Source organism: Nansenia antarctica (genome assembly GCF_963989245.1).
Source record: "Nansenia antarctica genome assembly, chromosome: 11".
In the NCBI taxonomy this organism is placed as follows: Eukaryota; Metazoa; Chordata; class Actinopteri; order Argentiniformes; family Microstomatidae; genus Nansenia; species Nansenia antarctica.
Genome location: NC_137681.1, coordinates 4,044,644 through 4,059,643, shown reverse-complemented (window position 1 = coordinate 4,059,643; position 15,000 = coordinate 4,044,644). Strand labels below are relative to the sequence as shown.

The 15,000-nt window shown below is 48.8% G+C and overlaps 1 protein-coding gene across 1 annotated transcript in view; it reads right to left on the bottom strand.

Annotated features, from left to right (window-relative positions):
* jakmip3 (Janus kinase and microtubule interacting protein 3) overlaps positions 1-15,000 on the bottom strand; it is a gene marked incomplete at both ends in the record, with an annotated part of 72,380 nt that overhangs the window by 48,497 nt on the left and 8,883 nt on the right. Inside the window, 2 exons of the mRNA XM_080541890.1 lie at positions 13,764-14,006; positions 14,810-14,848. Coding sequence (XP_080398016.1) covers positions 13,764-14,006; positions 14,810-14,848 — 282 coding nt within the window. The remainder of the gene's footprint in view (positions 1-13,763; positions 14,007-14,809; positions 14,849-15,000) is intronic.

Sequence of the window (15,000 nt, the reverse complement as noted above, 5' to 3'; positions counted from 1 at the left end):
AACCTTGCGATCATTAGACGGCAGCAGTGAGTAGGCTACATGTTGTTTGAAGTACAGCAGACCAACATACAGCACCATAGCAGGTCACAAAGCTGTGTGCTGGAGAACCTTGTTAGTGCAGAGGTGAAGTTATGGGTGGTGGTGATGCTCAAATGAGCATTCTAAATAGAATAGAATCAATTATAGAATCAAATAGATTCTATTTCTATTCTATTCTATCAAATAGAATCAATTCTAAATAGAATTTCTTGTCCTTTATAAGCGTCGTTTCTCACTTAAAAAGGCTGTTTTCGGTCATTAGATGAAGGATTCTGTCAGTGAGAGGACGCGCTGCCTCCCCTCTTTAGTTGACCTCGCGGGACGAGCACTCAGCATTTTGAGATTTTTGGCTCGTAATGAAAAGCGTAATATGCATACAGCTCCAAATTCCAGTCGTTGAAAGGGTTCAGACCGAGGAGGATACAAAGCCTTGCAGAGAAGGACACACATCTGCTGTCTGCTTGCCAGCCTTCATGCTGCTCTGACATTTAGAAACATTTACAATTGAAAAGAAGGAGCCACAAATGGCCATAAATCAATATTTCTGAAAGAAATAGCCTCAGACTCAAAATAAGTGAATTAACGATCACGACGATACTTGACTGATCTAAGGCTTTCTAAAACTCTATGTTATGAATAACATTTCTCAGATGCAATACATAAGCCTAATTATTGTACTTTAATTATTGTGGGGCTCCCCGGAGGGGGGGGGGGGGGGGGGGGGGGGGGGGTTGGGTCCGCTGCTGTGCGCTGGTAGGCAAACTGGTAGTAGTCGCTCGATGAGTAGAGGGCTGCAAGGGAGTTTTCCTGGATGCACAGTGTACAGGTTTGTTACCTTTGCCTGCTTGCGGCTCGGCCATCATGTGAAGCGCATTGAATCACATCTTGTGAGAAATGCGCTATACAAATAAATCGTGAGCTTAGAATTATAAGGTTCCATCTCCGTTTAGGGTAGTTCAGAGATATTGAGCGTCAAAGTTTTTACATTCCATTATGTTTTGTGAGATGGAACCTTTGTATTTTATTAATTACTAATAATTACTAACTAAAACATTTCAACATTTTAAAAATAACACCACATAGGCATTAATAAACCCCTAACGGATCAGATTATGTAAAAAAAAACTCAATTTTGACAAAAATGGAGATAGAACCTTATAATTCTAACGTCACGAAACCGTGATGATTTGATTTGATACTTTCGATTAGAGAGACTGTTGCAATACGGTATTACATGACACCAAACTGGTATTCATTTTCATACAGAATGTGACAGTATGTTTCCATGAGGAGTTCCTGTGGGATTGTTGTGAGTCTGACTGTCCTGTTTGTGAATGTAACAGAGTTGGGAATATATGTTTAGTTGTGGTGAATGTAGATGAGTTTCGCCGTGCTTTGAGCAGCCCTGGTTGTTGTTGGAGCCCCCCTTTGGAGTTTGGATGTACTGCAGGTCTGCACGTTCTTTTGTCCTTCTCTTGTTGCCGTACTTGCGGTGGTGCCAGAACGAAGCCGCCATCTTAATGGGTATGTGCGTGATGTGAAATGCTCCTCGTGTTTTGTTGTTTGTATGGAGAATCTTGTAATGTAGGGTGAAGGTGTTGGTGTAGTACTGTGCTGTTTGTTTTTACATGTATTGTGATGATGTGATGTATTGTGATGATGTGAAACAGAACATTTATTGTATGTTGTTTTGAACGTGCAGATTCACAAGCAGACCAGAGAAGAATTGTGTTCTATATGTCTTCTCTGCAGGTATGTCGCTCCACATGTTGTTTGTAATTGTTATTTGTAATGTTTGAGGGAAGTTTGTGTTCTTTCTGTGAACAAATTGTCCTGATGTGAAATGTACATAGACGGTGGTGCAGAACGAAGCCGCCATCTTAATGGATTCACAAGCAGACCAGAGAAGAATTGTGTTCTATATGTCTTCTCTGCAGGTCAAATAAAAGGATTGATTGAAAGAAGTTTGGCTGTTTGACTATCGTTACACTGGTGCCGTGACACGTCGATCTCAAGATCAGCTGAACGCCGATCTCCGTGGATGCTGCGTGGATGCCAGGTCTTAGTGTGATAGATCAAGTGTGGTCAGAGTATTATAGTAAATGGTCATTCAGTCTGAGGTCTGTGATTATATCAGTTTAAAAAGTGCTTTGATTGTTTTGGTTTTTATGTCCTGCTGTAACTTTATATTTTTTTTTAAACATTATTATTATTATTTTTTTTTTCATTCAGTAATATTACACAACGCAAGTCTGTACCACTATGGCTCAGAGGCCAGGTTTTAATGATGAGATTTTTGCCAGTCCAGTGTTGCCTATGGGGAGGGGTGCATGGGGGGCATGTCAGAGCAGAGCAGACAGTGCTGTCATAGACATTGACATTGACAGTGCTGTCAATAGTAGGGAGGTGGGGTGTTCCCAGTTGTTTACTGACAGTGGTAGAGGCACAGGGTCAGGTCAGGACCCAGGTTGTGCTGCTGTCGGACAGTTTACAGGGGAGGCTCCTCCCACATCCACACCCAGTGTTAATGACACTGAAGCTCTTCATCACCTTTCAGACATGATGGGTCAGCTAGGTGCTCAGATTGGCGAGTCCATTGTAACCAAGTTAATTTCAGCTGGTGTAGTTCACTCAAGTAGTATGAGCAGTGCACACCTCAACTGCACATCGCCTCCAGATCCTGTAACTGATCCTAATGTTGTTAGACAGGAGGTTCCGCGCGTTACTGTGAATGTAAAATCAGACAGGGAACCACCAATGTTCCGAGGTGATAGTTCTGATAAGTGTTCAGTCCAGGACTGGATTGACATGTCTAAAGCTTATCTGAGAAAGCAGAAATGTCCAATGCATGAACAGGCTGAGGAGATACTGGCAAGGCTGATGGGTAAGGCAAAGGATGTCGTGAGGGTTGGGTTGCGTAGCGATCAGACACTTGATGTGAAGCAGAACCCTGATCTCATCTATGATATCCTTCTCAAGTACTTCAGTGATGTGTCATCATGCCTCCCGTTGTCAGATTTCTATGCCACTCTACCCAGACCCAATGAGAACCCTGTAGACTACTGGTTGAGGATCAACAAAGCAGCTGATGTAGCTGGTGAGGGCCTTCGCAGACAAGGTAGGAGGATGGAGAACATAGGTGAAGAGGTAGCACGGATGTTTGTCAGGCATTGCCCGGACTCTGGACTATCCCGTATTCTGGAATGCAAGGCTATTGAGGAGTGGAGCTCACGAGACATACAGTTGAAGATTGATAATTACCAGAGAGAGCTGAGAGCCTCTGGCAGGACCGGTAGTTCTGTGCCATTGAAGAGCCATGCCACCGCCCTCCACACTGTGCAGTCTCATCCAGAGCCTTCGATTCAGTCTGTGTCTGAGCAGTGTTCCACCCAGTACCCCCCTGCTCCTGCCCATAGTCCAGTGTACCACACACAGTGTCTGCCTTCTACCTTCATTCCTTCCCAGGACCATGCTTTAGGCCAGCTTCCGTGCCCCTCCTCCGCGACTGCTGTGGCCCAGAACACTCAGCAATCTGAAGACAGGATTCTTGCTCGCATTATGGAGAGGCTGGAGCAGATGATGGGGAAAGTGCAGCAGCGTGACAGTGCTCCTCGTGGCGGAAGATACCAGGGTGGCGCCCGTGAGAAGGCCTGCCGAGTCTGTGATGACAGTAGACACACTACCATCTCACACTGCATGTCAGAGAGGCTGTGCTTTGTCTGTTTAGCCCCAGGTCACACAAAAGTTGAGTGTCCCACCAGGTCGTCCCGAGCACCTCAGCCTCAGGGAAACTAGGTGGCCTGTATTCAGAGGGAGAAAGTATAGGTCGCCAAGTAAACTCCCATTGTGAGGACGAATCTAGTGCTGAGACAGTGTATATAGCTCTCAAAAGCTCAAGTGATAACTCTGAAGATATTGTTTATCAGAATACGCATACAATTAGTGGTAGTGACAGCCTTTTCTACACACCTGTGACAGTTGGTAATACAGTGACTCTAAATGCTATGCTAGACAGTGGGTCTATGGCTTGTACAATGAGTAAGACGGCAGAGGGAAAGCTTAGAGAGGTTGGAGTTGCTACAGAGCATAACCAGTTCAGTTCAAATGTGGTGCTTGTTGGCTGTGGTGGTCGCCGTGTCAAGCCTGAGTCAGCTTTCAACGTGGAAATGGAGGTGTATGGCTGTAGGATTATGGTTCCCACTCTGGTAGTTGAAGGCCAGCATGATGAGTTGATACTAGGCACCAATGTTATTAAATATATCCTCCGGCAGTATAAGCAAAGTGATGGCTACTGGAAGGCTGTGTCTACGCCCTGTCCTGCTGGCGATCCAGAATCTGAACAGTTTCTCTCGATGCTCGCTGGTCTGAACCGTTGGCGAGGTGACGTCATACCTGACAAGATAGGCACAGTCAGGTGCAACTCAGCCGTGTGTCTTGAGCCTGGTCGGGAGTACCTGATGTGGGGCAAGCTACCCAAGTCCACTATTGTGTCTCCTGGTAGCGCTGTGATGACAGAGCCCACATCGTGTCGCTCAGCTCCAAGAGGGGTTCTGGTGGCCAGAGTTGTTACTCCTTTGTGGGGAGACGGATGGGTTCCATTGAAGCTGATCAACTCGTCCGACAGGCCCGTCTTGGTAAGACGCAATGCTAAATTGGCCGACGTCTTCTCCTGCATTGCGCTCGAGGACATGGATGAGACCGGACCTGCTGAGGTCCCACTACTCAGTTGCTGTCAAGTAACCCCGTCCAGTGAAAATGCGGCCCGCACTGTTGATGAGGAACTGAAGTACATGGGATTGAGTGGGCTCGACATACACTCCTGTGACGTGTCTGAACAGTGTAGAAGCAAGATGGCTGACCTGGTTGTGCGCTACAAGGACATCTTCTCACGCCATCACCTGGATTGTGGAGAGGCAAAGGGCTTCATACATCGCATTCACCTCTCAGATCACAGGCCATTCCGGCTCCCATTCAGACGAGTGCCCCCCAGTCAGTATCAGAAGTTGCGCCAAGTACTGAGTGAGATGGAGGAGAAAGATATAATCAGGAAGTCAACCAGTGAATATGCATCTCCGTTGGTTCTTGTATGGAAAAAGAACGGAGATCTCCGTATCTGTACAGACTTTCGCTGGCTGAACAAGAGGACCCTGAAGGATGCTCACCCTCTCCCTCACCAGGCCGACTGCTTAGCTGCACTTGGAGGTAACTCCTTGTTTAGTACTATGGATCTAACCTCAGGGTTTTATAACATGCCACTACACGAGGATGACAGAAAGTACTCTGCCTTTACAACACCTATGGGCTTGTATGAGTATAATCGCCTCCCGCAGGGCCTCTGTAATAGTCCTGGGAGCTTCATGCGTATGATGACTAGCATTTTCGGAGACCAGAACTATCTGAGCTTACTGGTTTATCTGGATGATTTATTGGTGTACGCCCCTGATGAGAGGACAGCTCTGGAACGCTTGGAGATGGTGTTCAGTAGACTGCGTGGTCATAACCTGAAATTGGCCCCCAAGAAGTGTTTTTTTCTCCGGAAATCCGTCAAATTCCTCGGCCACATAATTAATGACAACGGTGTGTTGACTGATCCCAGCAAAGTTGAGAGCATCGCAAAGATGACAAGTGCTGACCTGATGGAAGCGGACGGTGTAACCCCCTCACAGAAACGAATCAGATCTTTCTTGGGGATGATCAATTATTACCAGCACTTTGTGCCTAGCTTCTCCGCTATTGCAAAGCCTCTCTTCTCTCTGTTGACGGGCCAGAAGAGAAAAGGGAAGGTGAAACAGTCCAAACAAAGGTCACAAAGCAGGAAGTTGAAGGTTACTGACTGGACCCCCGAAACGGAGCAGGCTTTCCAGAAGCTGAAAACGGCGCTGGTTGAGACGGCTGTCCTGGCTCACCCTGATTTCAGCCGTCCCTTCATGCTGTCAACGGACGCGTCCCTTGATGGCATCGGTGCTGTCCTGTCGCAGATCCAAGAGGGTGAAGACCGAGCGAGGCCAATCGCATTCGCCAGCAAGTCCCTCTCTCAGTCTCAGAGAAACTACCCAGCCCATCGGTTGGAATTCCTAGCCTTGAAGTGGAGTGTCTGTGACACAGTGGGTGGCTAAGTTAGCGAGCTATAACTTCGACATCAAGTACGTGCCAGGCCCACAGAATGTTGTCGCTGATGCCTTGAGTCGTGTGCCTTTCGTCAAGCAGAGAGTCAGTCACAGATTACTTGAAGAGCCCTACAAGAATCTCCTCTCCGAAGTCCAGGATGTGTCGAGTGCTTCTGTACAGGACGCCTTCCGGTCGTCCAATGATAGTGGTGACACTCCACGCCAGGCAGAGAGTTACGCTCAAAGTGTCCCATCACCTCTGCATGTCCACGCTCAGTCTATGGAGATGGATGAAGTGTCTGTTGTTCTACAGTCATATGACGATCTGTGGGAGGTCGGAGCAAGAACGCGTGCTGTAGCAGTCTTGCACCATTTGCCTCAGTTAGTCCCAGGTGGTCAGGACTCACTTCCTGCTTACAGTGAGAAGGAACTCCGGGATGAACAGCTCAGAGACAGAACTCTCTCTCGAGTCTTGTACTATGTGGAGAGACATCGGAGACCCTCCAGGAGAGAGAGAGATAAGGAATCAGTCACAGTCATGAGGTACCTGAAGCACTGGGAGAAACTTGTTGTGAGCAATGGGATACTCTACAGAGTCTCGAGGGATCAAGTCGTGAAGTCAAAACGCCGCCAGTATGTGGTTCCTGAGTCTAAGAAAGTTGAAGTTCTGAGAGGTGTTCATGACCATGCCGGCCATCAAGGTCAGTTCAGGAGTCTTGGCTTGGCCAGACAGAGGTTCTTCTGGCTCAACCTCGACAGAGACGTAAGAGACTACGTCCGTAACTGCCAGCGGTGTATTGTCAGTAAGACTGTTGAACCTGCTGCGAGGGCGCCTTTGCAGAGTATCACATCAACCAGGCCACTTCAGCTGGTTTGCATTGATTTCTGGTCAGCGGAGGACTCAAGGAACAAGTCAGTTGATGTGTTAGTTGTTACTGACCATTTTACAAGAATGGCCCAGGCATTCCCCTGCAAAGATCAGTCAGCCAAACAGGTGGCGAGAGTTCTATGGGACAAGTTCTTCTGCGTCTTTGGGTTCCCAGAACGTATCCACAGCGACCAGGGAGCTAGCTTCGAGAGTCAACTAGTGAGTGAGCTGCTCAGAGTCTCCGGTGTCAGAAAGTCGCACACAACCCCGTATCACCCGATGGGTAACGGTAGTGTGGAACGTTTCAATAGAACTCTCGGTAACATGATCCGAGCGCTTGAACCAGAGGCAAAAATCAACTGGCCGAGGCGTTTGCAAACTCTGACGTTCATGTACAATAGCACAGCGCATGAGTCAACTGGCTATGCACCTTTCTATCTGATGTTTGGGCGTACTCCTCGTCTCCCTGTCGATATACTCTTCCGGACAGTCCTGAATGATCCAGCTGTGGTCAGCTACGACAAGTATGTGATGTCTCTCACGAAGGATCTGAGAGAAGCTATGGTCATAGCCCAGGAACATGTCATAAAAGAACAGCACCGTCACACAGAGCTCTACAACAGACGAGTGAAAGGGCCCACCATTGACGTCGGAGACCGTGTGCTGTTGGCGAACAAGAGAGAGAGAGGAAAGAGAAAGGTGGCTGACCGTTGGGAGTCTACTGTATATACTGTGGTGGATAGGAACTCTGAGACTCACACATATAGGATACAAGACACTGTCACTGGACGAGAGAAGGTAGTCCACCGTAATCTATTGTTGTTGGTGAACTTTCTGCCGGTGTATGATACGAGTGTGATCTCTGACCCAGTTTCATCCCTGTCTGCTGTTCATACATCAAATGAGCCAAGTGACATGTCCGTGTCGGAAGTGGAACAGGATTCCTTGCCTGGGGAAGTGAGTAGAGGAACCGCGTTCGAGTCGGAGAGAGTGGATTCCTGTCCTGGGAGTGAGGGAGGGGAGGTTGAAGACATGGAGTATGGGGGTAGAGCTGTTCGGGAGAGGGATGTTCCCTTGACTGTTCCAGAGCCCAAGGATCCCAAGGGAAGAACCCTGGAGTGGGTCACCCAGTTACCATTCCCTGACCACTCACGGACAGAGGCTACTAACACTGTAGTGTCTTCAGTCTCGTTTGCCCCTCAGAGGGTTCCCGAGCAGATGGCTGAGGAGCAAATGGTAGATCAGTCCATTAACTCTGATTCTAGATTTGTGGTTAGCGCTGATGATTGTACTGATGTTTCTGGTAACACGAATCAGATAGATGATGCTAGTGACACACAGCGTACTGACACTCTAGCTTCTGTTACACAGTGTGAACATCCTAGTACAGTCACACAGGTCAAGTCCAAGTTTGGTCGCCTTATCAAACCAGTTGACAGATTGATTTATACTATGTCAGGACAAGACATTATCCAAGACACTAAGTCAAACATTCGAGCTGTTTGTAGGTCAGTGTTTCAGGCTTCCCACAGTTAGATAAGCCGAAGCTCAGTTCAGTGCATGTATACACTGTGCACACTGACATCCTATGACATATAGGTTTGTTCGTTATTCTGATTGTTTCATAAGAGGTTGTGGCCTCTTGAAGGCTAGTAATACACAGTGGAAAAAAAAAAAGGGTCTTGTGGGGTGTAGAACGCATCCTACCGCCAGTAGTTGGTTGGAGAGATAGGTTACCTCTCTTTCCACTTCATCCTTATAGGATACTTTTCAAGTTGGCTGTCCTGTCCTTTGGCGGCCCTATGTAATAGTGTAAAAAGTAAAAAGTAGTATTTAAATGTATAGTTGCTGCTCAAGGTTGGCGAAATTCAGGGGAGGTGGGTGTAACAGAGTTGGGAATATATGTTTAGTTGTGGTGAATGTAGATGAGTTTCGCCGTGCTTTGAGCAGCCCTGGTTGTTGTTGGAGCCCCCCTTTGGAGTTTGGATGTACTGCAGGTCTGCACGTTCTTTTGTCCTTCTCTTGTTGCCGTACTTGCGGTGGTGCCAGAACGAAGCCGCCATCTTAATGGGTATGTGCGTGATGTGAAATGCTCCTCGTGTTTTGTTGTTTGTATGGAGAATCTTGTAATGTAGGGTGAAGGTGTTGGTGTAGTACTGTGCTGTTTGTTTTTACATGTATTGTGATGATGTGATGTATTGTGATGATGTGAAACAGAACATTTATTGTATGTTGTTTTGAACGTGCAGATTCACAAGCAGACCAGAGAAGAATTGTGTTCTATATGTCTTCTCTGCAGGTATGTCGCTCCACATGTTGTTTGTAATTGTTATTTGTAATGTTTGAGGGAAGTTTGTGTTCTTTCTGTGAACAAATTGTCCTGATGTGAAATGTACATAGACGGTGGTGCAGAACGAAGCCGCCATCTTAATGGATTCACAAGCAGACCAGAGAAGAATTGTGTTCTATATGTCTTCTCTGCAGGTCAAATAAAAGGATTGATTGAAAGAAGTTTGGCTGTTTGACTATCGTTACATGAACACAGAGCTGTTTGGGCCTTGTGTTCATAAGCAGTTAGTTTAGGACTCGCTGTCGGTCCCACGGGAACTTACTCCCTGTTTTCACACTCGTTATCAATGTTATGACTATGTTAACAATCAATTGTACTGAGAGTTTGTATCAATGTGAGAGTTTGTTGTCAGTCATTGAAAGCTTCCCATTGAGAAGTTGACTGTCCGCTCTAGAGCTGTAAAAGATCATTTTCTTCAATAAATACTATACCTAGATTTAAAGCAAGTTCCTATGAGATCCTTGAGTCTCATTAATTAATCCACGACAGGAGACATCATATATGTATGATATCCAGCTCCCTCAGATCCCCAAGGTCCAGAGGGTCAGTGCTGTAATAGGGTAGAACCAGAGGCTCGTTAGCCTGACTGCTGACAGGGCCGTTCTAACTCCTCACTAACGGTGTGTAGCGTCGCCCTTCACCCCCCAGGAAAACACCACCTCTGAGCCTTCTGGGTCTACAAAAAAGATGAAACATGCAAATTAGCCAGATGGGGGGGGCGGGCACATTTTCGCTGGCCTAAGTCCTGTTCTGAAGCCCATTCATTATGACTAGAGAGATCCTTTGAGATCCTCGACAATTGTTAAACCGCCGTGCTTCTCCTTGCTGGGCACTGTGCTCTGTGTTCTCTCTCACTGAATACGGAGTCTCGTTCCTCAGTACATACAAACCCAGAGTCTATTCGGAGTCCAAGCAGCTTCTGTTCATCCATACCCTGAAATAGAACTCCCTGATTAGCACTAAACCGAGGCAATATTCTGCAGACGTCCGTGTCTCGTTTATCTCCACTCAATTTGCCTTAACACTAGAACAGCCATGAGGGGTCATTTTGACCCCCTGTGAATAAAGAAAACTGTTATCTTTGCACTCGATCACATTTCAGGACCCTCCTTTCATGACTTTTCCTAGATATGTGGTGTTCTACCACCCAGTATCCTTACATTTTCGAAATCACATCAGGATAAGCTAATATAAAGCTATTTTGCCGTTTTTCTGTGTAGGAAGCAGGCTAATTTACAAGCGGCCAACTAGTGGTCGTTGTGTGTAAATAGCAGCTTAGCATTGTAAAAGACTTGACCCCCCGAGGTGGCTCTTTTAGTAGGTAAAAAAGCACGGCTGTTCTAGTGTTAATAGTCATTGTGCACTATCCTCAGCATGGCGTTGGCGTTATAGTTAGTGAATATTCATGTTCAAAAGCCAATAGGAGAATAAGCACCTTTGTCTTTAAAACATTCTCCTTTAATGGGTCTGTTTCCATTTTCTTCTTCTATCTCTGGGCTGTGGTGATGTCATCACACTCTCTCTAGAGCTCCTCCTCCTCCTCTCCCTCCCTCTCTCTCTCCTCCTTCTCATCACCCCTCCCCTCCCCTCTTTCTTACCCCCTTCTCTCTCCCTCATCCCCCTTCTCTCCCTCCCTTGATCTGTCTCTCCCTTCTCTTTCTCTCTTCCACCTCCTCCTCTACCTTTAATCTCTCCCCCCCTCTCCCCCTCACCCCTCCCCCCCCCCCTCATCTCGCATCCCCCTCCCTCTCTCCCACTCCTCCCTTCTCTTTCTCTCTTCCGACCTCCTCTACCTTTCATCTCTCCCCCCCTCACCCCCCCCCCCCCTCATCTCACATCCCCCTCCCTCTCTCCCACTCCTCCCTTCCTCCCCCACGTACCAGGAGAGTCAACGTAGCAGCACTAGCGCAGGGCCTCACCTTGGCGTGCCCTACCCCTGGCTAGCCTGTCTGCTAAGCGCCCTTCTATGATTGGCAGACTAACAACGAGAGATGAGAGGACGTTGTTTGGTGATATTGTCAGCAGATCCAGGGCGGAGGGGGAGCCGATCGATCGATAGGTCTTTCACACCGAACGACAACGAGAAGGAGAAGGAGAAGGAGGACCACCCATTTCAGTCAGGTGTTTTTTCGCTGTGTCCGCAAACCCGGGAGGCTGTGTAGCGCACTGCACGCGCATTAACACGCATACATCATCGCTCCGTACATATCTACTGCATATATTACTGTACATATCTACTGCATATATTACTGTACATATCTCACCCATGTCTGTATATAACTCACTGTACAGATATATCTGTATGTACACACCTATGGCTTGCACTATGCACTATGGCACTATCTGGCTAGATTACGGATGTATGTCGTTGTCACTGTTACTTGTCTTGTACTATGCCAATGACATAGTGTTTAGTCAGGGAAAAACCCCAACGTATTAACCTATTAGAGGTGTTTCAACCCACACAACCGTTTGACAGAGTCTTCAGGGAAAAGACTCCAAACACACCAAAGAGTCTTCCAACGTGCACTACTACCTAGGTCGGTTCTAAACGTCTTTGAATTCAGCATGACGCATCGTTCCTTCCTTGCCATGACAACGAGCCCATCCTCCTCCACCCCCATATCCAATCTGCAACGGTGAAGCAGAACAGATATTCAGCAATTCAGACTTCTGTCTGTCTGTCTGTCTGCGAATCTGCTAATAAACCCATCCGAGCAGAAGTGATGAGCTGAGCTAAAGCTGAGGAGATGGTTGCTATGCTACAAGATACCAAACAGAGCAACAGAAAAGCTTTTCATTGAGGGAATATCTGACAGGCTAATAGAGGCTTAGAGACCCCTCCCTCCCCCCCCCCTCCTAACTACTGTACATCTCTCTCTCTAGAGCCCCCCCCCAGAATACTGTACATCTCTCTCTCTAGAGCCCCCCCCCTCCTAACTACTGTACATCTCTCTCTCTAGAGCCCCCCCCCAGAATACTGTACATCTCTCTCTCAATCTCAGCTCTACCACAGCTGGAGGACCACAGCAGAGCCATTCAAGGGAGGGGGGACGACGACACACATCCATATTTCACCCCCCCACAGACGAGACTGAGCGGGCTGCAGGAGTGGCCTCTGCCCACTACCCCCCCCCCCCCCCCCCGGGAGAGGAGAGGAGAGGAGGAGGGGGGGGGGGGGTAGACCTGCTCACACACGAGAGGACAAACCACTACAGCGTTCATCACCAGTCGCCTCGTCATCGCCACTCCCGTAAAACGCCACGCCACACGCCACCAGACACTCCTCAACCCTCCGTGACATCTTCATTCATAGGGTCATACACACTACACTGTGACAGGGTCAACGACACAGCATGTACCCTAGCAACGACACAGCATGTACCCGAGCTAGAGAGTCCCCAACCAGCCCCTAGACACAGCATGTACCCGAGCTAGAGAGTCCCCAACCAGCCCCTAGACAGACAGCTAGCGCTAAAGCAGCTGTGTTCATCTGAGAGGATTGGGTTAGGGTGAGGGTTAGGGTTAGGGTGAGGGTTAGTTAGGGTGAGGGTTATGGTTAGGGTTAGGGTTAAGGTTAGTTAGGGTGAGGGTTATGGTTAGGGTTAGGGTTAGGGTTAGGGTTAGTTAGGTTGAGGGTTAGGGTTAGTTAGGGTGAGGGTTAGGGTTAGGGTTAGGGTTAGTCAAACATAAATAAATTGCCATTTAACTTCCGACTGATCCATCCTGATCATCTCAGATCTCAACAAGTGCGTAGAGGCTAGGCTAGGGGGTTGATTGGGAACTCCCGAGATACACTTTTAACCCAGTAAACCAAGAGTCCAAAAGACGTCCTCAGGGAAGCCGGAATGTGGGTCCAGATGACGTCTTTCTAGGACGTCCAGATGACGTCTTTCTAGGACGTCCAGATGACGTCTTTAGTCCATAAGACGTTCTAAGACCACCCCCTCAAAACCCACCTCTTCAAGCTCGCCTTCAACAGTTAACCCTCTCCCCCTCCCCTTCCCATGTGTCCCCAGCACTACCTCAATTCGGCCCCTATACTTTCTTTTATTTATTTTTTGTTTCTTTTTATTATTACCACTCGATCTTTTCAGTTTGTAAAAGCGTCTTTGAGTGTCTAGAAAAGCCCAATATAAGTCTAACGTATTATTATTATTATTATTATTAAAGACGTCATCTGGACGTCCTAGGAAAGACGTCATCTGGACGTCCTAGAAAGACGTCACCTCAACCCCACATTCCAGCTTCCCTGAGGACGTCTTTTGGACTCGTTGTTTACTGGTTAGGGGTTGATTGGAGACACTTTTAACGGTGCCGATCTAGAGACAGACGACACTGACTTCACGTCTCATTGGGACAGACGGGGGGTTTAGAAAGTAAGCGGGGGGCAGCGTACCAGCCGGCGGACCTCCCTCTCGCACTCCCTCTTGATGCGGCCGATCTCCTCCTGGTGGAGGTGGTGGACGCTGCGGATCTCCGCCGCCTTGGTCTTGTCGGCCTGCAGGGCCATGCCCAGCGCCTCCTCCGCCGCGCGCCGCGCCCCCTTCAGCTCCCCCGCCTCCAGCTGCAGGCGGCCGCGCTCGCCCTCGAACCCGCGGCGCGCCTCCTCCCGCGCCTCCGCCAGCAGCGCCGTCTTCACCTGAGGGTGGCGGAGGGACACGCGCAGACGCACGCAGACGCAGACGCAGACGCAGAGACAGAGACAGAGACAGAGACAGAGACATAGACAGACACAGACACAGACGCAGACACAGACACAGACACAGACAGAGACAGAGACAGAGACAGAGACAGAGACAGAGACACAGATACAGACACAGACACAGACGCAGACAGACACAGAGACAGACAGAGACAGAGACAGAGACAGAGACACACAGACAGAGACAGACACAGACACAGACACACAGAGGGAGGGAGGGAGGGGGGGAGGGGCAGAGAGAGGGAGAGAGAGAGAGGGAGGGAGAGAGAGAGGGGGGGAGAGAGAGGGAGGGAGGGAGGGAGAGGGAGATGGAGAGAGGAGGGAGGGAGGGAGAGAGAGAGAGAGAGGGCTTAGGTCCATCACACGTAAATACACTCACACTCACACACACACACAGCACCAGACAGCACATCACACACACCAAAGAAACAAAATCAACAGTTCTGCCACTCAACACAATGTTGTCAGACGAGCTCCCGTCAAGGGCAGACACACAACTCTTCAGACGAAGAAAACAAATGGCGTTCTTATGGAGGCGGGAGCGGAACGGCGCTGTGTTACCTCTGCCCTGCCCAGAGCGTCGAGGCTTTTAAACATTAGCTAAGACATAGGCTACCTCTTCTCCCTGGCCTTTGACCTGAGGTGAGCCTGCCACCCGACAACTGCACTTCTCTGCACCTGTCCCCCCCCTCTCTCTCCCTCCCTCCCTCCCTCCCTCCATCTCCCTTCCTCCCCCTCACCTTGTCGGTGGACCCGTCTCTCAGGGCGTACACCAGCCCTCTCTCTCTCCCTCTCTCCCTTCTCCCTCTCTCTCTCCCTCTCTCTCTCTCTCTCTCCCCCCTCCCTCCCTCCCCCTCACCTTGTCGGTGGAGCCGTCTCTCAGGGCGTACACCAGCCCCTCTCCCTCTCACTCCCTCCCTCCCTCCCTCCC